The 22,713-nt window shown below is 34.0% G+C and overlaps 1 protein-coding gene and 1 long non-coding RNA gene across 2 annotated transcripts in view; both read left to right on the forward strand.

The window, feature by feature from the left end:
- Tet (Ten-Eleven Translocation (TET) family protein) overlaps positions 1 to 22,713 on the forward strand; it is a 220,386-nt gene that overhangs the window by 132,510 nt on the left and 65,163 nt on the right. The window contains exon 3 of the mRNA XM_074133399.1: positions 8,443 to 8,514. Coding sequence (XP_073989500.1) covers positions 8,443 to 8,514 — 72 coding nt within the window. The remainder of the gene's footprint in view (positions 1 to 8,442; positions 8,515 to 22,713) is intronic.
- On the forward strand, positions 2,144 to 3,148 carry LOC141456969 (uncharacterized). Its single transcript, XR_012460139.1, has 3 exons — positions 2,144 to 2,276; positions 2,352 to 2,733; positions 3,037 to 3,148. It is a non-coding gene; the product is annotated as an uncharacterized lncRNA (long non-coding RNA).

Here is a 22,713-nt window from a genome sequence, read left to right on the forward strand (position 1 = left end):
ACCAACAATTTAAACAACATATACGCCAACTTACTGCAAAATACTTGACAATTGGCAACCCTGACTTCCTTACAACTAAAAACAACCACACACAGACCGATCACATACAGTCCATGAACAGACAAGGCAGGAGACACACCAACCCTGTAAAGTTGTAAAACAGTATATTGTAAATTAGGTAAACATTTTTGTAAATTTCGTTACATTATACATATTCATTGTAATACTCGTATAATTAATTGGTAATATAATTGTTAACACGCTGTAAATATGTTCCACAGCCCTGAAGATGACCTAGTCCCTAGGTCGAAAGCTCGCGGCATAATAAAGTTTATTATTACTGAAACTGACATTAATTTTTCATCCTATTGAAACTATGATTCAGTCACCAAAAATAATGAACAGAAATTTCGTTCGCTAACATCTTTTTTCTGTTCCATGGGATATTTAAAGATAATATTAAGTGGGAATTGCGCTTTTTTATTTTTTATTTTTTGAACCCACGAAACGTTAAATCATTTCCTTGAAATCCCAATATCTTTTACTCGCCAAAATCGCGATCCTTTACCTTAATAAGAAGCAAGAGTAAGATATATGAATATCGCGAATGTATCCCTCTTATTTTTACACGTTACATGTAGTAGGGTACGGGAAATGATGGGGAATTAATGTACACTTTGTAAAGTTGTAAGTGGGAGATCAGATTACCAGATTCCGTGAGGGTCCTTGAGGGTGTTTGTCATCGTTTAGGGGGAGTAAGCCGAGTATAAGTAAGAGGCGAGACTTACCCTTAAATATCCTCCCCACAGGAACAAAGCCTCTGCGGACATCCTTTTTTTTTCGCTCTGTTTCCTTTTTCTGTGCAGGAAAGAACTCCAGTGTGTCTTAATTAGACCATGTCGATTGTGATGGGCTAAATAATGTCGCAGCACTATTGAAATTAATGTACAAAAAATTTTAGCTGATAATGAAAAAGCTGGGAAATTACTCAATATATTTGCTTTGAATGTTTAAAGCAGCAGGAGTGGCCGACCCAAATGATCTTGTGGGCCACTTTGAAAATTCATTATAAGCCTGCGGGCCACTTATAAAATTATATGTATATTTATTAGATTCGACTCTCCACAAAAAACTATAAATATGTATAAAAATAGAAGCAACGTAATGAAACAAAAACAATATTAGATTTATTTGTTTCAATACTCTACACTAGAAATCGAAATATTGCTCAAAATAAATTTTGTAAAATTTGGAAGAATCTAGCGGGCCATAAAATTATTAAAAACGGGGCTACTGCGGCTATTCCTGGTCTAAAGTTACGCACAACAAGGTAGTGCTGCCAATCGAAAACAACTCAAAATGCCAGTGGAGATAACCTATTTGTAATTTAGTCTCCGGTCACATTTGGCAAACCTTGCTTGTGAATGCACTCGAAACTTTTGTTTGAAACCTTTTTTAACTTCCTCCAATTGGGAATTGGTAAAAGATTGTCATATTGTAGCGAGTAAAATGTTTCTTCCAATTAGTGTATTTTGACGAAACTTTCAAAGACAACCGGCATTTCGAGACGATAAAAGGAATAGTCTGAAATTTCTACAGCTAGAAAACACAACGAAATGAGTTCAAAAACAGTTATTCCAGATTCTAAGAACGAAAGATAAATGATGACATATTCTCTCTCATTTTAGAAGAGAAGAGAAAATAATTGCAATTTTTCCTCCAACTAAAGGTTAAGGATGTGTGCGTTTTTTCCAATATAAAATAGCTTTAGTTTTTAAATACTTACTTTTGTTTATTTTACTGCAGACTACTTAAAGTGTTACCTTATTTTTATTTTAAAAAAAAGCAAACCAAATTTTTGGAAAAATAATGCACTCAATAATTCGGACTCTAGAATTTTTGATTTGGAATGAAGTTAGAATGATTTGGGAGTTCAAAGTCAGATTAAAAATTATTTTCTCTGCCATTGATTTGATTGTTTTCATCAGTATCAAGAAACATAATCTTAGAAGTTATTTAAATCGTTTGTGGTTATCTATTATGACAATTTTGTGACGAAAACACTATGAAAACACCTCTTCTGCGGTATTTTAATTAATACATGTAATTGTCCAGTAGAGCGCTCCACGATCCCGACCATGAACGCGAGTGGCAGGTTAGAAGACTGTGAAGGTTCTTAGAAACTTAGAGAGTGACGCTTAGTGACTTGATTGTTTACTTTGTGTAATTTTTATTTAGTTGGTTGAAACAACTTGTAATTTAATTATTCTTTACAGGTTTGTTTTATTTATATTATATTTTGCAGGATTTATTTGTAACACTATTATAGTAATTTGTATTATTCTTTACAGAATAAATGAATCTGTGTTTACCGACTTTACATACATACTCATCTGATTTGTCCAATAATGTCAAAGACAGATGAACATAAATCAAGTTTAAATATGTTAAATGACACATTTGATACCACTGTAAATAAGGTAGAAAGGGTGTCGCCAAGCTGGGTGCTGCTTTAAGCTCGCACATGTCTATTCTAGTTAAAGTTAATAAACGGCCAAAGTGTATCCTCCACTATTTGTGCCAAAAGGATAAATAAAATTTAAATAAAAAAAAAAAAGTCACGTTCAAGCAGGGCTCTATTGCTTGTTAAAATTATATGAAAACTTTAAAATCATTTATAGATGCAGACATTGAAAGATTTATGGTTAACATAAAAGTGAAATTAAATATTAGGTGAGTGTCTGTCTGTCTACCAAATATATATTTCTAAACCTTAATCAGGGGGTGACTTTTTATTTCATTTTTTTTTTTCTCTCGTCTGCACAGTAAGGACAGTTGCTATTTCCAGCGCAAGTTATAGCATTTTCAAGGTCTTCCTTCCGCCAGAGATTTAACATGAATATTACCTTCTCCGCTCTTTACCAATTATTTGTCTAGATTAGATGGGAGAAAACATTTGCAAAAGATATATGTAAATTATCTTTTCAAATTAATATATAAACAGATGTGTATAACCATTAATTATTTTATGCTTAGACTATCCGATGATAAGTGTTAGCAAGAGCACTTACTTATATTTGGCCTTAACAACGTTGAATAAAGTGAGTCTGAGACAAATCACATCAAGAGGATTAATTTTTAGACTAACCATGCCTTATTTGGAGTTGTAGTCCGTGGGCCACGGTTAGTTAAACACAGAAATATTTAACACTTTTCAAACAAAGATAGCAAACCTTTTATTACTGTTCTAAAGTTTTAGAACCTTAAGCTTTCCCAACAATAGTGTTAGGAAGGTTATAATGTATTGTAACCTTCTATTATAACCTTCTTGTACTATTGTAATTTTTTATTTTTACATTAATTGTAAAAATTAATGTGCAGCAGGGCAGACAAAAAATTGAAGTAGTTTAGCAATTATAAATTTATTCTAGATATGTTTGGCTTTAAACAAGCAAAAATAAAAAATGGTATTTTCATAAATTGTCTCTCTTGCAAAATATTCTAGCCTTTTCTCATTAAATCTGTGGCTTTTTTAAAAAAATTTAAAGAACATATTATGCCCTGAGTTGATGAAAAAGTGTTCGCCAATTTTCGAAGCATTGATAGATTTGTTTAATCAGCGGACCTGGTGGCTTTAAGAGTTGTGGTCATTCTCTGATTTGGCACAAGGTAGAAGACATACGTACTAATAGTCTGGCCCTGGTTGATGGTGTCTTTGCTGGACATTGGAGGACACTATTTCATGTGTTTTGTTCTTGTGAGGGTGTACCAAGTGTTTGAGGTTACTCTTATTGGGCGTTGAGCAAAACTGAGGCGCCTTTTAAACTGTTTTGTGGCTTGCGTGCTTACTCTGAAGCCATCGGCTGATTTTAGTCGACCGCAGGATGTTACAATAGAACCTTATTGGTTGCTCTGAAAGTAGGTCATTTGCTCGCTCCTCTTTCCCTATATTTATTTTATTTACGTGCAAATCATGCATTATTTTTCCCCAACTCGGAAGACTCCAAAACATATGTTTACTGTGAATACTCATTTTCCAGAATTTGACACCACCTAATACTTTCTCTTCTTGTAAGAGAAATGGAATACTTTGGAAAATGAAAAAATCACAATCGATTTTCCAAAAATCAAACAATGAATTAGACCCGCAGTAGAGCCTTACAAGAAGAACAGAAAGGACGATCTAAGGACAAGACAGGCCGAAGACCAACTAGGCTGCACAGGTATGTCTCCAAGCACCTCCGTGACTCCTGCGCTCACTGTAGCTCAACCTCCCACCTATAGGCCACAGAGAGTATTCGCTGTTCTAGGACCACGTATTTTCTGCCGCAGGTCTTTTTTTCTCCATCGAGACATTTTAATTAAAAAAATGTCCACTTTGCTTGAACAAGGAAAAAAAAAAGAAAAGCGAACGCTAGTTCCTCTTCTATATCCAGCAGGGGCGTATCCTTCCTCTCATATTAACTGCCTTATTACTCTGGGTACCCTTTTTTTATTATTATTAACCCCAAAAAAACCTTAATTGTGACTACTTCTGCAGCTGGTGTTTATATTATATTCGTCCGTTCATAACTTTTTATACGTCTTAAAACTTCTTTAAATTTGATTTTTCGTTTTTAAATTACGGTTTTCAATACTGAATGATTAAGGTTAACATTATTTTTGAAAACGTAATTATTAGTTAAGAAATTTGACAATTTATTTTAGGGACGTAAAAAAACGGCCATTTATCAGTCAAAATTGAAATTAATACAGTAAATTTAAAAAGTGTATAAAGACGAAAGTTACTTTGTGTTACATCAACTCAATTTAACATAAAAAGTGATCTCTATTGCTACATCCGTATTTATTATTGAACAATGCTACGTCTTGTTTTGTATGGGATATGGATACGAATAGATATAAAGTAAATACCATATTCTTATCTAAAAAACAAAATACATTAATAAAAATTTCTGATTGTTAAGATAAATGATCTGTATAAGACCGATATCGGGAAATGGGACGGGAGGACCAATAACAAAGTGCAGGAACGTGACTGTATTGCAGAAATGTTATAGCAGTCCAGGGTTTATGTGGCCCCGGAGAGGGGAGAGCGCCATGATATAAACATGTTCAATAATATATATATTTAACTGGAATAACGGTACTGATATTTTATGAAAGGTATTTTGTTATCCTATTTGTTGTAGGGTATTAATAAAACTTAAAACTCTATGTTTTTTAAAAAAAAGTAAATAATAATAATTATAAAAGATGGCGCTAACAGCCTAAGCAGGCGATGAGTACAAAAAAAAAGTCTAGAAAGATTAATTTACTTAATGTTATTGATCTATGTGAGGTACTTATGACGCTTTGAGTAATATGTCAGTGGCATATTTCAAAAAATACTTTCTTGTTTTGCCTTTAGGTGACAGGTATTTTTAGGTATACTTCGTTAACCATAATTAGGTTTGTTCGGTTCAGCCAAAAAGAAAAAAAACAACATATTTTTACTAAAAAGGCCACAATTTAGTGTGATTATTCAGATGCTTTTTTCTTACTTCAATTTTTGAGGATAATGTAAATTTCTATTTTTAAACTATACAATCTTAAATATATTTAATTTTACTAATATTGCCCAGATTGTAAAACTGCACATTTCACCGAAATGGCCGTTTTAAACTCGCCAAAAAAACATAATTTCCCGAGAATGTTAGTTCAAGTGTATGTTATTGATCTACTTGTATGTAATGCTTGTATGACGTTTAGAGTCAATCGTTTTCGAAAACATTTTTTGTAAAATCTATTTGGTTAAGTGTTACTTCTACATATTTCGGAATTTTCTGCAACTCAGAATTATAGCGTAGCTATTATCACTTCTTTCTAATACGTGAGATACATTATCGTACATTATACTCGGATGGTATTTAGAGAGAAATCTACCCACACATCCTCTCACCGACATTTTCATAAACGACTATTGCTGTAAAAATTGTTTCTAATAATAAATATAGAACTACACGAACTTAATGAGTATTAACCCAATTAGACATGAAAAGTGATCTCTATTGCTATAACCGTACGTACAAATTTTCCTAAAAAACGTTTTACTCCGTCTGCTCCAAATGAGAAATCTGGACCATAAATATAATCGATCCCCTTCGATATTATGAAGTATACAAACCAAACTTTGCACTGTAATGGAACTTAAGAGTAAGATCTAATCATCATCTCTTCCATTGACGTCATAAAGTGAATTTTCTAGTAAACATAACTGTGGCATTCTGGGTAAGTTAATTTTGATTATAAACTACTTTAGAATTTCCTAGTGGCACCTGATCGAAACTGAAAAATATTTACCTAAATTCTGCAATTTTTTGTTTCTGAGGGATGATGGACAAATAGAAATTGATTTCTAAAAACCACATTCGCCGATTAAGGTGGCACTACAGAAAAAGGGTCCTCAATAGAGGAACTCTTAATGACAGAAGGCTGCTTTAGAGGAGGAATATTGAAAGTAAAAGTAGAAGATGAGGGTAAACTGAAGAGAATGATTTCTTAAAATGTCCTCTCTGTTTTAAATAATTGCAGTTGTCATTCATTTTAAAATGTAATTTATTTTAAATTTAAAAACCAAAATGTCGTAGATATTAAAAAAGGTCTAGGTTATAAACAAGTCAGTCTTGATATTAAATTCATTTAAATGAAATTGTATTCTTATTTCTTTATTTAATTACCATTGCAGAAATGAAATGGAACACATATTCTAAGAAATTACTAATTTGGTTGATGATGTTTTAATTTTTTTCTATTTCCTGTCGCTCAAATTTTTTTTTATGCCTCTCAAGAGACTGTAAAATAATTTTCCAAGACATTAGAGAAGACTTAACAGTTGAACATTGAATAAAAGGCCAAAGAATATGCCCCAAGTTCAATAACATTCTGTTAAACTCTCTACAACTAGCGTACACCAACAGTAAGTAGAAGCACGTAGTGTTATTCAGAAGAGAAAGGAAGTGATGTAGGAAATATCGACAGCGGATGGAAGTCATGTCTGGTTGTGTGGAGAGGGTGTGGTAGTAGTGCCCAGCTTCTCTACAACCTCTTTGTCGTAGTAAAAACAGTACCCAGTGCTGGGGGGCAGCAGTGTTTACACTCAGCGAGAGAGAGCAAGACGGGTCAATAATATTTCTAAGCGTGAAGGGTTGCATCCTCTCCCCCAAAGCTTTTGCCGCCTCCAGGTTCACGGTCAACCACGTGAACTTGACCCCCCAATTGGTTTAGTTTAGACATTATCCGCTTGGGAGCGACACTTTACTATTACGTGGTTTACTGCTATCTGACGGATTACTGCCTAACTAACTGGGCACTGCTAGATTGTATTTTTCTTTCCTAACTTCGTAAGTGTTCATCTTATTATTCTTTATTTTAAATGTTCTTTTACTTTTTCCAAAACATTGACAGATGGGCTCTAAAGATTTTTTAATTAGTGACAGAGGTAATTAACTTAACTTATTAATAAGGAAGAATGAATATTGCCAATTTCAGTCATTATTTTTAATTTTTGCCAAGCTTTAGACCTAGGAGCTTGGTCATCTTCAGAACTTATGCTATTGGCAAATTTAAAATTTTTTATAATGTTTATGTAAGATTGTCATATGTGTCTTCTGTCCTGTTTGATTATGTGCTTAAAAAGTCATACTTCTAAAGGAAATTAGTTAATTATTTCCAAGTACTATAATCAAATTGATAACGATCTGATCTATGTTTTCAAAGTTTTAAGTTTCGCTTTTAATAATAATCTATACTTACATAAACATTTTGCCATTACCGTAGTGGTCTACAAAAATTAAGAATTGGGTCGGTCTCAATTAATTCATTTTCTATGAACAAACGAAGATTGTAACAAACAAATGATAATAAATTTATTTATAACAAAACAACCTTCCCTGATAAACAAACCTTATGCAACCTTGTCTACCGGATCAATGGCGTTCATGTGCATAAATATAATGCTGTATATTTATTCCAAGATCTAAACGAATCATACTTGTAAATTTAGAATCTGGTTATCTTCAGTTCAACTGGTTTTCCCACTTATTTTTAGCCATGAAATTATAACAAAACCTAAAGATTTGAACCGATAAGGATTGTTTAATGATAATATTGTCACAAAACTTTTTATTAACCATCAATAAAATGAAAACGAAATTAAATTTTTGCTAAACTGTTTCTGAACGACTGTTCAAATCTCCCAACATTTACTCGTTCACCTCAGATTACTTGCAAATCAGGTAATCTGTAATAAAAATAAGGAGTTAACAACGGAACGCGAAGTTAGTTGTTTTGCCCTAAAACAAGTATTTCAATGAACAATGAATATTCTGATTGAATTAATTAATAATAATTAATTGATTATTAATGCAGCAAATTAAATTATACTGTGTATTTTTGTTTCAGCATTTACTGTATCTCAATCATGATTATCCAAGAGGGGAAAGAGGTCGAGGGAGGGGGAAAGGACGAAGCGGGGTAAGTTTTTGAAAATAATTATTATTAAATAACTTTTGATTTGTTAATCTGTCAAGTGATGCTTGATGTGTGTTCTAAAATTGTATAAATCTGGGGATATATATTAATAATTTAATATAACAGTTTTTTTTTAAAAAAAAAAAGAACTATAATGTGCCATGGGGTATAACTTGGTTTTAATAAGGAAAGGTGATTAAGAATAATATTAAAGGTAGAGGCGTCATCAAAATTACGTTTCTTGTGAAAGCTTATAGAAGATATCAATCCGAATGTCGCTTCAGCCGCCTTGCTAGGTTAATTGGTATGGTGTTGAAATGGACGGGAATATCGCTGGAACGAGTGTAAATATCAAAATTAGATATTTACCCAAGAGTTTACTTCCCTAAGGATTTTAGTTTAAATGGAATAGATTTGATGAATTTGGTTCGTACTCCATAGTTAGTAAGTTCAGTTGGTCTAGTAAGAAATAACATTTCTTCCTAACAGAAAGTCTAGATAGTTGATGAAACCTCTTTAACTTTGCAGTTCTTACCGCCATTTCTTACATTCACTTCCTCTACTAGTAGAAGGTATTGCAATTAAGCAGATATTTTAATTAAGGACCTCTTAGTAAAAATAGGGTTCTTTCAAAATGTCCTGTGTTTGTCCCTAACCACTGTAACTCCAAAAATAGCAGAAAATTCAAATTTTTTATATTCTTACCGTAATCATAGGTGAAGAAGTCTTGCACACTGGGTGCATTAAAATGATGTGATGGTTGCTTTTATTTGATGATAAAACAAATTTATCCTGATTCATCCACAACCATTACATTACACTACATGTTTTAAATTCTTCAATTATTATTATTTTTTTACTTCTCGTCAAAAAAAATCGCATTTTTTTGCAGTCAGAGCACCTCCCATAACTTGTATTTCTGGTAGAAAATTAATATTGAAAACCGATCACTTATAGATAAAATTGTAACTTTGATCTTAAATATCTCGACTAATATTAAGGATATCGAAATGGGATCAACGTCATTTTTCACACTTTTTTAGTTAGTTTTCATAATCATTGTGAAAACAGTGGACATTATGGAACCTTAATCAGGTTTTTAGCTGTAACTCCGCCAAAAAAATTGATACAGCATCGGGGGTGGAAAATTTGAAAACTAGACCAAAAAAAACATATAGTTTACTTCGTGGGTTTTTTCGAAATTCCGCTTTTCTAAAAAGTTATTAGCGATTGGTGCGTTTTAAATGGATCGCCCTGTATAAAAGAATATATTTAAGAAATGATACTTTTAATATAATCGTTCCTTTCAGGAAGAATAGCCGACATTTTGTTCATTATTATGTGTTTTTATTATAGAATAATATCTAAAATATAAAATATATGGAGGCCAAAGAACTACTTTCTTGTCAATTATAATTTTCCACTTTCAAAAAGAACAACAGGGATTTTTTCACTGAAGATTTTGTCTATGTCAAGAAAAGTAAATTTTCCTGTCAGGTGATGATTTACGAAAAATAATTTTCAGCTGGATGAAAAATTAAAAATATATAATACCTAGTACCATTTTAAATATCATAAAAATAAATAAATGAATGAATTGATTTTAAAATTTTCAATTTAGTGTTAAATTATTGTAAAAGATAATTTGAATTATAATATATTTTTAAGCTGAAAAATAATGATTTCACTCAGATCTTTTGGAATAAGTAAACAAAAAAGTATAGTCCTTCAGTAATTTACAAGATATCTGTTGACGACAGCTAATAAGCAGGGAAACTAGGATAAATGATTTTCTTCTTATTACTTTTCGTGAAAAATCGAAGGAAAATAAATTGAAGAATGAAATTTTTTGGTTTATAAGAAAGGCATCAAAAAACTGTTGAAAATGCGCCACTTCTTGATAAGAACGTCCGATTGCACCTAACCACTAAATTGAAAGATAGATAAATATGATGTCGCTGCAAGCAGCGCGGAAAGCGTACCAATTAAATGTGAAATTAATATCGTATTTATAGAAACCAGATTCTAATTAAATCAAATGTCTTCTATTCCAAAGGCATTCTACCGTTTTGAAAAGAGAATTTGTTTCATACCGCTCTGATTTATGTTTCGTTATGTTATGTATTGATAAGTTTATTTATTTTTTATTTTCAATTGTTTAAAGTGAAGTTTTCATCAGTTCTCTGTAATAGCTCCTCCCATTTTTCCATTAAGGTGCCCTAAATGTTACAAATAAAAATTGTTGTGTGCTAAGTCAAAAAGAAATTAGCCGTTTAGCGGTTTGAAAATAGTAAGAACTATTCAGAGAAATGGGACTTCGTATTGGGCTGCCTTTATCCAACGTGTCATGATGACCCCCAAAATCAAACATCAAATTTGAATGGTTGCTAGTTTTATCCATTTTTTTGAGTTACGATTGGACACATATTTCCAGACAGCCATGGAAAACAGTTTATAGAATCCACCTTTACTTTCTCAGGAGACTTCATAAAATGTATCTCCTGAGTAACTGAAATCGCAAATTTACACCACTCAAAATTGAAATACTTCTTCGTACAGAGGTGAGGATAAAATAGTCAGACAAAAAGTTCAAAATACGAAAGAGATCAGCGTCTGTGGTTAACGCAATGGAGCGTCAAGAGCTTGGGTTCCAAAAAAAACACCTGGCTGAGCTTAGATTTTCTCTTTCTTGAGCTGAATGTCCGGTTGACGACTGAGAGAAAAGTGCCCCGTAGCAAGGTTTATGGCCTGCGCAACGATATACATTAAATTAAACAGTAAAATTAAGTAAGTCTGCCCTCAAAAAGTGCCCTTAGACGAATTTACCTGGTAGAAATTTAGTAAAAACCCGTTGAGAGATTTGGGTCGCCAAGTTACGTTGCAGTCAGGTCCCCTTGGGGATTCCTCAAGGTTCAGCTTCCCGTTATTTCTAGTATTTGAGATATTCTGTGTGCACACATACACCGTTTTATAAAAAAAACAATTTATTCGGACACAGGGGATTTCCAAAGCGAATATTGAATTTAATTTGAATTCTAAATCCAAAATTCCACTTGATTCCAATACTTTCTTTGCCATTTAATTAAATAAAAAAAATATTAAAGTATTAATACATAATTTTGCCTTTTTTTAAAACATTAATATTCATTTATAATTAATTAAATTTACGATTATTTAATTTGAGCTTAATTATGTCTTTTTCTCAAAGAAAAAATGTATAAAAAAAGGTTTTATCAAAAAATAGTTCTAATATTTATAGTTAAAAAAAAAATTATAGTATAATATTCGCTCTCATATCTGAATATAATATTTGAAAGATCCATTGGTACTTTTCAACCAAAAATTATGCAGGTTTTTACCAACAAATTATGAGAACCAGAGATGATTATTTGGGGGAAAAAAGATGAGAACCACTGGATTAATCTAGCACAATTGCCCTATAACTCCACTAAAGCGCTAGTTATGCCGGAGAAGCTTCCAATTATTGCCACTAGATGTTGCTCAGTTCTCCCAAGCTATTCGGCAAATCTTTTTTTTGTCTTGTGAAAATATTCATTAAAATAAGGGGTGAAATTATTTTAATTATTTTCTAAATATAGACAATAATTACTACTTTTATTAACAATTGTAATGTTTGAATTTAATAGAAGACGTCATAAAATGTACAGAAATAAGTTTTCTTTTTCGGGAACATTTTTTTTTGTTTTAATTATTTCAATAAAAAAAAAAAAAATGGGAAGAAAAATCAGTGAAGATAATTAAGAAACTGTTCTTACAGTTACAACTAAAATACTTTATGCATAAATAATTTATAGAAAACAATTATTTACAAAGAATTATCTAAAGAAATTTTATTAAATATGTATAATGCGAGGGATGGAATAGCTGGAGGCAAGACCGCAGGCCTGGCCCAGTTCAACAGTACCTTATTAACATGCAGGATTTGCATGAGAGCTGGCTCCCTAACTATTGATTGGTTTTTACTTTGCCTGGGACCCGAGTGTGCGCCCCTTTGCTTTCAAATTCAGACTGTAAAAACTTAAATCCTTACCTCTGCGCTCATATTCTGTTGGTTTCCAATTTTTTTTTCTTTAATTTTTTTTTAAATATTTTTTTTTAAATTATTATTTGTATTTTAATTTTAATGCATTAGATGCGTATATTTTTAATAATGTATTAATTATACGAACAATAATTATTAATTGTTACAAATATTTAAATGATAAAAATGTATTTTATAAAAATGTTTTTTCATTTGATATTTGGCTAAAGGAAAAGGGAAATCTCGGCAAAGATATAAACGTTTTCAATAGAGCCAGGGATCAAATACGCCTCTCGTGTCGGCAGTCTCGTTTCTCTTTGATCTGTGCACTGCACACTACCCTTCGCCTGCCTGCCCTCGCAATTCTATGTTTCTCTTAGTGTAAATACTTTCCATTGATAACACTAAAGTACCTGTTGCCATTTCTACTAAGCTTAGCCAATTTTGGGATTTCTTTTTTTTCTTTTTTTAATAACGATCTTTTTTTTTCGACAATAATTTTAACACACTCGGTGACACCTTCTTTTTACCATTCTCGATGTTAAGTTTTCCTTTACGGTAGGTTTCAGGCTGAGCTCATTTTTTTCTATCTCTAAAAATGAACGAAGTATAAACGTTCAAGAATTTTACTGAAGGCTGGCGCTTATCACAGCCTTCTGCACTTGCGCTGTTGTGATTACTGCTTAATAGCAATGTGTCCCTGAAGACTTGCGCTTCAACTACCTACTAGAGTTTGTTGGTGAGATAAGGCTCGCTTTTATCACACTATGATTTTTGAATTACTAATTTAAAATGCTCTGTTAGTTCCTAGTATCTGGCCTTAAGAAAATTCTATCACTGCTTTCTTGCTGTATTAGTTGGTTTTGTTTACCTATCAGTTACAGTCTAATGGCCCATGAAAATTAGTTCTTACTGAATTATATTCAGTTCTTTGAGGCGCCACGGTAGCCGAGAGGTTAGAGGCGAGACCAGTAAAGCTAATATGTTTTGTGGTACTGGGTTCGATTCCCGGTGTCCTAGGCCTTGGATTTTATTTAATGGTAAATAAAATAATACAGTAAAGTATGTTTGCTAGTCGCCTCCGTTCATGATTTGGTAGTTGGATGTAAAGCCCGCCTAGTTCTTCTCATTTCGAAACATCGTTTTCTGATTTCGTTGAGTATGATGATAACAGATACTGGACATAGACTCTCCTTCTTTCTTCACTAACAAAAAATAAAACTAAAAGAACTACTCGTAATCTCTCTTTAAGAATATTTGATTAGAAATTTAGACATCCATAAACAGTTTTGCCTGTACTTCTGTCAGAATGTATACTTCTATGTAGAATGCTTAAAGCGTACTTCCAATTCTACGCCTTATGTTTATCACGGCTTGCTTACGACGTGACATCTATGAGGTGAAGTTTTTTAAAAAAAATCCTCAGGCATACTTTCATATATATCACTCAGAGTAATTCTCAACTCTCGGGATTGTTTCTGGTAAAACTGGGATCTTTTTGCACTGTCCCAAACGACACTGGAGATCTGACTACACCAAGAGAGTGTTTGGGGAAGATGAATTATACGAGGGTCGTTTGAAAAGTCCGTGCAAAAATAAAGACTACTTAATTTTTTGGGGTAAACCTTTTTTATTTTTCAACATAGTCTCCTTTTAGGCTTATACACTCTAGTTTGTTGATCCCTTCCGAATAATAGGATTTGTCCAAGTCTGAAAAATAGCCATTCGTTTCTGCAATCACCTCCTCGTTTGAATAAAATCTTTATCCCGCCAGCCATTTCTTCATATTGGGGAACAAATAGTAGTCCGAGGGAGCCAAGTCTGGAGAATAGGGGGGATGTGAAACGAGTTGGAACCCTGTTTCCATTAATTTTGCGACCACAACTGCTGAGGTGTGAGCTGGTGTGTTGTCGTGATGGAAAAGGACTTTTTTGTGGGCCAATCGTGGGCGTTTTTCTTGCAGCTCGGTTTTCAAACGGTCCAATAACGATGAATATTATGCACCTGATACCCTTTTCCAGATAGTCGATGAGGATTATTCCTTGCGAATCCCAAAAGACAGTCGCCATAATCTTTCCGGCCGAAGGCACGGTCTTCGCCTTTTTTGGCGCAGATTCCCCCTTGGTAACCCATTGTTTAGATTGTTCTTTGGTCTCAGGAGTGTAGTGATGTATCCATGTTTCATCCTCAGTGACGAAACGACGCTTAAAGTCCTGCGGATTCTTCTGGAACAGCTGCAAACTGTCCTTGCAACACTTCACACGATTTCGTTTTTGGTCAAGCGTGAGCAATCGCGGCACCCATCTTGCGGATAGCTTTGTCATGTCCAAATGTTGATGTAAAATATTATGTACCCGTTCATTCGAGATGCCCACAGCACTAGCAATCTCACGCACCTTCACTCTTCTGTCATCCATCACCATATCATGGATTTTATCAATGATTTCTGGAGTAGTAACCTCAACAGGGCGTCCAGAACGTTCAGCGTCACTTGTGCCCATATGGCCACTCCGAAAATTTTGAAACCACTTATAAACTGTTCTAATCGAAGGTGCAGAGTCACCATAATGTTTATCAAGTTTCTCTTTAGTCTCCTGAGGCGTTTGGCCTTTCATAAAGTAGTGTTTAATCAACACACGAAATACTTTTTCGTCCATTTTTTGAAAATCACTCGACTTCCTCGATTCAAACGAATGCCAAACACAAAGAAATAGACCGATCTGGCTGAAACTTGGTGTGTGTTCTTCCAAGAGATGCTACTAACTAAACATAACCTCGATACGCTCCAGTGGTGCTATCTCTCTGACTTTGCACGGACTTTTCAAACGACCCTCGTACTGGTATTAAAAAACAAAAAATTAATTAAATACAGCGAAGATTTTTAAATATAATATCTACTTACTTATATTCCACAGTTAAGATGGCGATAGATTCAACAATTCTAGATGTACTGTATGTATAATGTACGTGTCTAAGAAATGTACGCAGGATGTAATAAAAGAAATGTACATAAAAAAAAAAGCGCATTACGTTATCCCTACGTGATCCACGTTACTAAAGGGCGTACATTCCCCGTTATAACTGGAATATTGTAGCTTTTAGTCCCGTGTGCTTCTTAGAATTTACAATTTTAGTTTTATTATTTCCCGAAGGAAATTCTTTTTCCTATAAATAAATTATAGGAAAATACTGAAGTAATTCCTAAACTCATAAATACTAAATGAACAAAAAGTGGTAAATTGTGAAGAGCCAAATAATATCAGCGCATATGATGCCTTCTTTAATATTTCAATTTCGGCAATTGGCAGCATCAGAATCATATACCCTGAAACCTTTACAGGAATCTCCGCGGTTTATTACAGTTATAATTAATTTTTTTTTTTATTGAGGAAGATAATTATTAAAAAATATTTAAAGAAAGAGAATACGAGGGTCGTTTGAAAAGTCCGTGCAAAAATAAAAACTACTTAATTTTTTGGGGTAAACCTTTTTTATTTTTCAACATAGTCTCCTTTTAGGCTTATACACTTCGTCCAACGCTGCTCTAGTTTGTTGATCCCTTCCGAATAATAGGATTTGTCCAAGTCTGAAAAATAGCCATTCGTTTCTGCAATCACCTCCTCGTTTGAATAAAATCTTTTTCCCGCCAGCCATTTCTTCATATTGGGGAACAAATAGTAGTCCGAGGGAGCCAAGTCTAGAGAATAGGGGGGATGTGAAACGAGTTGGAACCCTATTTCCATTAATTTTGCGACCACAACTGCTGAGGTGTGAGCTGGTGTGTTGTCGTGATGGAAAAGGACTTTTTTGTGGGCCAATCGTGGGCGTTTTTCTTGCAGCTCGGTTTTCAAACGGTCCAATAACGATGAATAATATGCATCTGTAATAGTTTTACCCTTTTCCAGATAGTCGATGAGGATTATTCCTTGCGAATCCCAAAAGACAGTCGCCATAATCTTTCCGGCCGAAGGAACGGTCTTCGCCTTTTTTGGAGCAGATTTCCCCTTGGTAACCCATTGTTTAGATTGTTCTTTTGTCTCAGGAGTGTAGTGATGTATCCATGTTTCATCCACAGTGACGAAACGACGCTTAAAGTCCTGCGGATTCTTCTGGAACAGCTGCAAACTGTCCTTGCAACACTTCACACGATTTCGTTTTTGGTCAAGCGTAAGCAATTGCGGCACCCATCTTGCGGATAGCTTTGTCATGTCCAAATGTTGATGCAAAATATTTTGTACCCGTTCATTCGAGATGCCCACAGCACTAGCAATCTCACGCACCTTCACTCTTCTGTCATCCATCACCATATCATGAATTTTATCAATAAGCAAAAATCGAATAAGGTTTATATCACTTAAAAGATTATAATTATTTATTATAAATAGATTGATTGATTGTTTATCAAATTTAGTTGATTGATCAAGAATTTATACGATAAATCGTAAATTTATAAAGGCAATCATTTACGAAGAGAGTAATAGAGCGATGATTTACTAAGGCTAGAAAATTTATACTTGAGTTTTCCAAAAAATCTGTTTCAAAATGTCTGGCTAGTATCTTAAGTTATCTAAATAGAAATATCTCTACTATATTATAATTTGAAATTTGTAAAAGGTCAGTATGTCTGCTTAATTGGAAAAAAAAAAGCGAACTAACCACTTCTTCAGCAATCTTGATGCCATTCTATAATGTAGTATCCCAGCCTAACTCACTTCTCATGGACAATAAATGTTGGCCACTGCTTCGGTTTAGCGAACATACACGCCATCTGTATCTCTCACAAACACAATAAACTGCAGTAGATGAATCATATCGCAATAGATTTGATTTAATGTTATTCCATACAGTATTCTAATCAAATTTTTTTAATTATTGAAAAATTATATTCTTGAATCAGGCTGTTGGCTGTGATAAATATAAAGCAAAAGAATACATCCGAATCGTTTTGACAAGGGTCAAACAAGAACATTGTTTTAGCTCGGAAGGAACATGACAAAACTTGGCTCTCCTTGCATGTTTTTCATAAAAGATATAAAGGGTTTTTCCGTTCAAAATTTTTTGAACCATTGACTTCCTAAAAGTATTATACTCGTTTCGATATTGAAACTCTTAAATAAATCCCACTTCAACTACCAAAAAAATTTAATTCGTGCACGAGAGGTTTCTCCAAAGGAACTGTATAAATGGATTTTATTGTTTTCCAACTTTCCAAGCATATATTTACCAAAACATAAATTTAACGATAGTGCAAGGGAGTAGTTGGAATAGCCCAGATCCACAACTAATCTGAAAGAAACGGTCAGTAATTATTGATTTAATTATTATTTTTAACTTAAAACGAGTCAACATATTGTGGTAATTTCAACACAGTGTCCAGTCACTGGACAGTGAGTTGCTCTTAGATAGAGAAAATTTAAGGGTCAGTAGGTGGATTCGAACCCAGAAAGATAACGAAGGAATCACTGAGCTTAAAAAAAAAACGCTTAACCATTGAGCTGATTCCTTTCTTAATTTTATAATTATTTTTTTTTTTTTAATGATTTAAGGCGCGTCAACATCTATGGTTATTGGCGCCCGGAGTTTTTTTCAGTGCACTGCCGGCCTCCGGACAGTGTTCTCTCGTTACAGACAACACTGTCCATCACCAGACAGTGAGCTGTAAGAAGCTCCTAGGAAGAGAAAATCTAAGGGTCAGCAGCTGGATTCGAACCCGGGACCTCCGCATGGGAGTCCAGTATGCTAACCACATAGCTAATCCCTTCCCTAATTTTATTATTATTTATCCATTTTTGTGGACGCTTTTGCGACCCATCAAAAATTTAACGAGGACCTATTTTTAGCAAAGCAAAGGTGAGGGCACCTTTTATATCCAGTCTCAGTGGTTTCGTTTGGGGGAAAAAACCCCAAGATTTGGTTTGAAACAAATTAATATTTAGCCTATTAATTCTGACACCAGCCATTCAATATAAAAGAAGCTCGCATTTTAAAATGCTAAGAAGTGTTACTACAAAAATACATGTAAAAAAAGTAACTTAATTTATTATTTTTTTAAAAATAAAAAACGGATCAATAATCCAATTTACAAAAACAACAATTAATAATAATTGTTATTATATTAATAATACAAACAGTTTAAAGAAATTGTTGTCGTTTGGCTGTATTTAGAAATTTTTTTGTATTTCAGTGCCATAGAAATCTAAGTCAAAATGATAGGCTATCCGCATCGTACGAAAGATAGGGGAGTACGGTGTATTGTACGGAGAGGAATTACGTGTAGTATGGGATGTTATATTAAAAGAAGTTAGAGAAAGAAATTTGATGTTTGAGAAAAAATTTTATAGACTGTTATAAAAATAAAAATAGTACTTATACCTAATTCATAGGTGTATAAAAGTGTTTTGATACTTGAAGTGTTAAGTGTTTTGCGTTTGTATGTGTGTGTATTGTGTGAGGTGTAAGTGACAGAAGAGTGAACAAAGGCCGTAAGGGTTAGTAGTATCCCACTAGTAGAGCTTCCTCCGGTGGTATCTGGTTAGTACCACTGAGAAAGTGAATACGTAACACTTTCTCTCTCATTTCCACTTCCGCTTCGTCTCCTGTCCACATGCAGCACACGCTGTTAGATGCACACACTCGCTCGGCCAGACACAACACGCCACATACAATGGACTAGAATTACATCTCTTACTATTAGACGGCTAGCTGCTGTTCAACAGGCAGTCGCCGCGACAGCTATAAGTGTGCCCGCTACAACTAAAACATCATCTCTAATCTCTTCATCACTTCTTTGGAGGTTTTGTTTTTGTTTTTGTTTTTAAACAGTGGATTGCTTGTAGCATATCAAGCATTTTGACGCAACCAATTAAATTTGATTACGTAATTTACTGATATTTAAATTTACATTTCGTTTTTATTGATTTAAAATAAGCTTTCCAAAATGAGAATACGACACTATAATCAATTTGTCTTCTTAACTGTCAACAATAATCTGTCAACGGGAATGTTTCCTTCGGTGATACAGGAAGACTGCATTCTGTACAGCGAAGTGAACTAGTCATTCTTCAAGAATCTAGGCGTACCTGCGGGTATCCCAGCCTTGAAACACTTATACTAACAGCCTTGCCTCAGATTTTCATGCAACTGCTTAGGTCTAGCGCAACCACAGGCACCTTCCAGCTCATATCAACCATTTTAGCAGCTCTAATTTGAGCGTGTTAACGCATTTTTTTTTGTTTTTAGGATAAATTAACCGCTGGGATGACAAGATCTCACACCGAAAAGTTTACAATAAAAAACCTATTTTTTTCTTTTTTTAAAATCATTTATTTAGTTCAATCAACGCATTTTGCGTTATAAGCAACAATGATAACAATAAATAACATTCACACATATCAGAGTGGAGAAGTTACCCAGCGGTAACACTCCAAGAAAACATTCTAAATTCTACTGACTCTCTTCATCAGAGAGGAGATCGCGAGGCCACTGTCTTTTAAGACGTCTAGGAAGTGTTGTCTGGAAATGTTCTGGAAGATAGATGTTGTGCGAATTGATTGTGATGTGTTTGAATGCTTAAGATGGAATTTTCTGTAACGTGTTTTCAGCAACTTGTGTGACGAAAGGAATGTTTCAAGTCTGTGTGAATGGTTTGATTGGTGACGTAGAAAGGAGCGTCCTAGCTATAGAGCGAAGAATTTTAGATTGCAAGGACAGGATCCTTTGCAGATTTGAGCGTTTGGTTGAACCCCACAGTTCGATGCCAAAAGCCCAGACTGGCTTTAATATACTTAACATATATAAGTCTTTTGTTGTCTAGAGTATAAAAAAACTAAATATTAATTTTTGATAGCTGTAAATTTCAAAAGAGAATTAGTATCACTTTGTAGTGTCCTGTTTGGGGAGACATGATTATATTAATATAAATATTTTACAATTATCAGGTTTTAACCGTAACGCCGAGGGTAGAATGTTCTCTGTCTCTACATGACCTTGAAACTAAGTGGACTCTGCGGTCTGTCAATGACAAGGTTATTTACCAAATCTTTAAAAATACCCAAGCTAACCGTCTGCCGCGAGGTCTGTGATCCGTTGCCGATTAAACTCTATAGTTGGAATGTATGTAGCAAGATGGCAAAAGAGGAGAGAGACAAAAATCAAAAGTTTAGCCCAAGCTTGCTAGCAGGCATCGCCAAGCCCCCTCCACTTGTTGGTGTATACTCTTAATTATCGTGGGGTGGGAGGCTCCGGGCCAGCGGAGTGGGGGAGACGTCACTTTAAATCGATAACTAAAAACAATAATGCATGGGCGGTGCGGGGGTCCCCCTTGGGTAAATGGGGGTACACTGCTCTGTGAGTGGGGGCATCGCTGGTCGTCGGCTGTAGGGCCTGCGGTGGAGAGTTGTATAATTGGTTACTATAGCAACCTCCTGGAATGCCCTTATATACTATCTTTCTACAAGATGTACTCCTCACTCTTACAGAGCACCATTCGCCCGGCGTGCGCGCTACTGTTTTTAATACTTGCACTAATATTGGGTACTGCCGCAAGGAAGGCTTAGCCCCTTTTTTTAGCCATAAGTGTTCCAATGTTTGCATTCAAGCAAGTACTTGAATTCTTGCAAGAACACTTCTTAAACAGTCTGCTTACTTAACCAATTTTTTTGTAATCGAAAAAATTGAGTTTAAAGTCAAAAAAGTATTCAATCGATGCTGCAAAAGCTAGGTAAAGCTTGACCTTCTATCCACAAGATACACCCTTTCAAAGAAACCCTTACCTTCTGAAATCAATTTTTCAGGATTTTTTAGGATTTTTCAGGATTTTTTTAGGATTTTCACAAAAATTCATAAAATAATTAAATCATGAAACACGAACTTCAAATAAAAATAAATGAATAAATCATTTATAAAAATGGAAAAACTAATAATATGATAAGTAAATAATATAGACAAGGAGCATTCCGGTGGAAAGACAAGAAGTAGAGACGATCTTTCGATACCAAAGATATTTTACAGAAGTGAATGCAAGCATTCTGCGTAGAAATGCTAAATTTTCAATTTTGTTTAGATTCATAGGTGAATGTAGTAATATCTGGGGATTTTCTGTCAATTAAATTGAAGAAGAAAGTCGTGATGTTTATCGGGCGATTCTAAAAATGTATAAACATAAACAGATTTATAAACCATCACCTTTTTTGTGGATGATTTGAGGGCTTTGGAAAATGTCGTGCTGCTTCTCCTTTGTCAAGCCACTTGCCCAGAGCGTTTGCTGTTGTCGTAGAGGATCCACTTTTCATCTCTAGTCATTTCTGGGCAGAAAAGGATCGCTGCTGTTTCGGCAAAGAAGTTGCAGCACAAATTTCATACCGCTGATCTTTTTGGCGGTCATTTAATGTGTGAGGAACCCAACTTTCAAGCTTTCTCACCTTGATCATCGACGTTATCGACGGTTTATTTACTGACTTCCGAGTTTCCCTACCAGTTCTCGAACTCGGAGAACATCGTCATCAAGGGCAGAACTTCTTCCACGGCCTTCTTTTGTTTTCAAGGCTCAAGTCTCCCTCTCGAAATCTCTGCAACCACCGTTGAACAGTGTACTCACTTATACTGCCTTCACCCCAGACATCGTTGATATTTCTGGCCGTTTGGGCCCCGTTTCCGGCCTAATTTGAACTCGTAAAACAAAATTATGCGAAAATCACGCTTTTTGTTATCTTAGTAAAGACTGAATTATTTCCAAGTAGCAAAATGTTAAGAGGTAAAGAAACATTTTTGTTTGAAAGAGGATTAAGTGTTTACATTTATAAAACTCAAAAGTCCAACAAAAATAAACAGTTTACTATTTTGGAGGGTTATTTTAAAGAAAACATAAAATGTTGTATTATTTTCCGGACAACCCAATAATTATATTGGGTATTATTTCGTTACTTTTTATATTAGTCTAAAAAATATTAAGTTGTATTCTTATTTATACTTCTTTGTTCGAATGAAACAAGAATGTAAAGAAGTAAAACATAATTTTCATTTATGCATATTGGATCTTTTTGTGTAAAAGAAAGAATTATTTCTGATTTGGTTCTTAAAATTAAATAAAAATCCTAAATTTTATAAAATGATGTACCTCAAAACTAGTAAATTACTCTAGAAAAATATTTACTTTAAACAAA

Source organism: Rhodnius prolixus, unplaced genomic scaffold, assembly GCF_049639745.1.
Source record: "Rhodnius prolixus isolate KJV_2025 unplaced genomic scaffold, Rpr scaffold_1, whole genome shotgun sequence".
Classification (NCBI taxonomy): Eukaryota; Metazoa; Arthropoda; class Insecta; order Hemiptera; family Reduviidae; genus Rhodnius; species Rhodnius prolixus.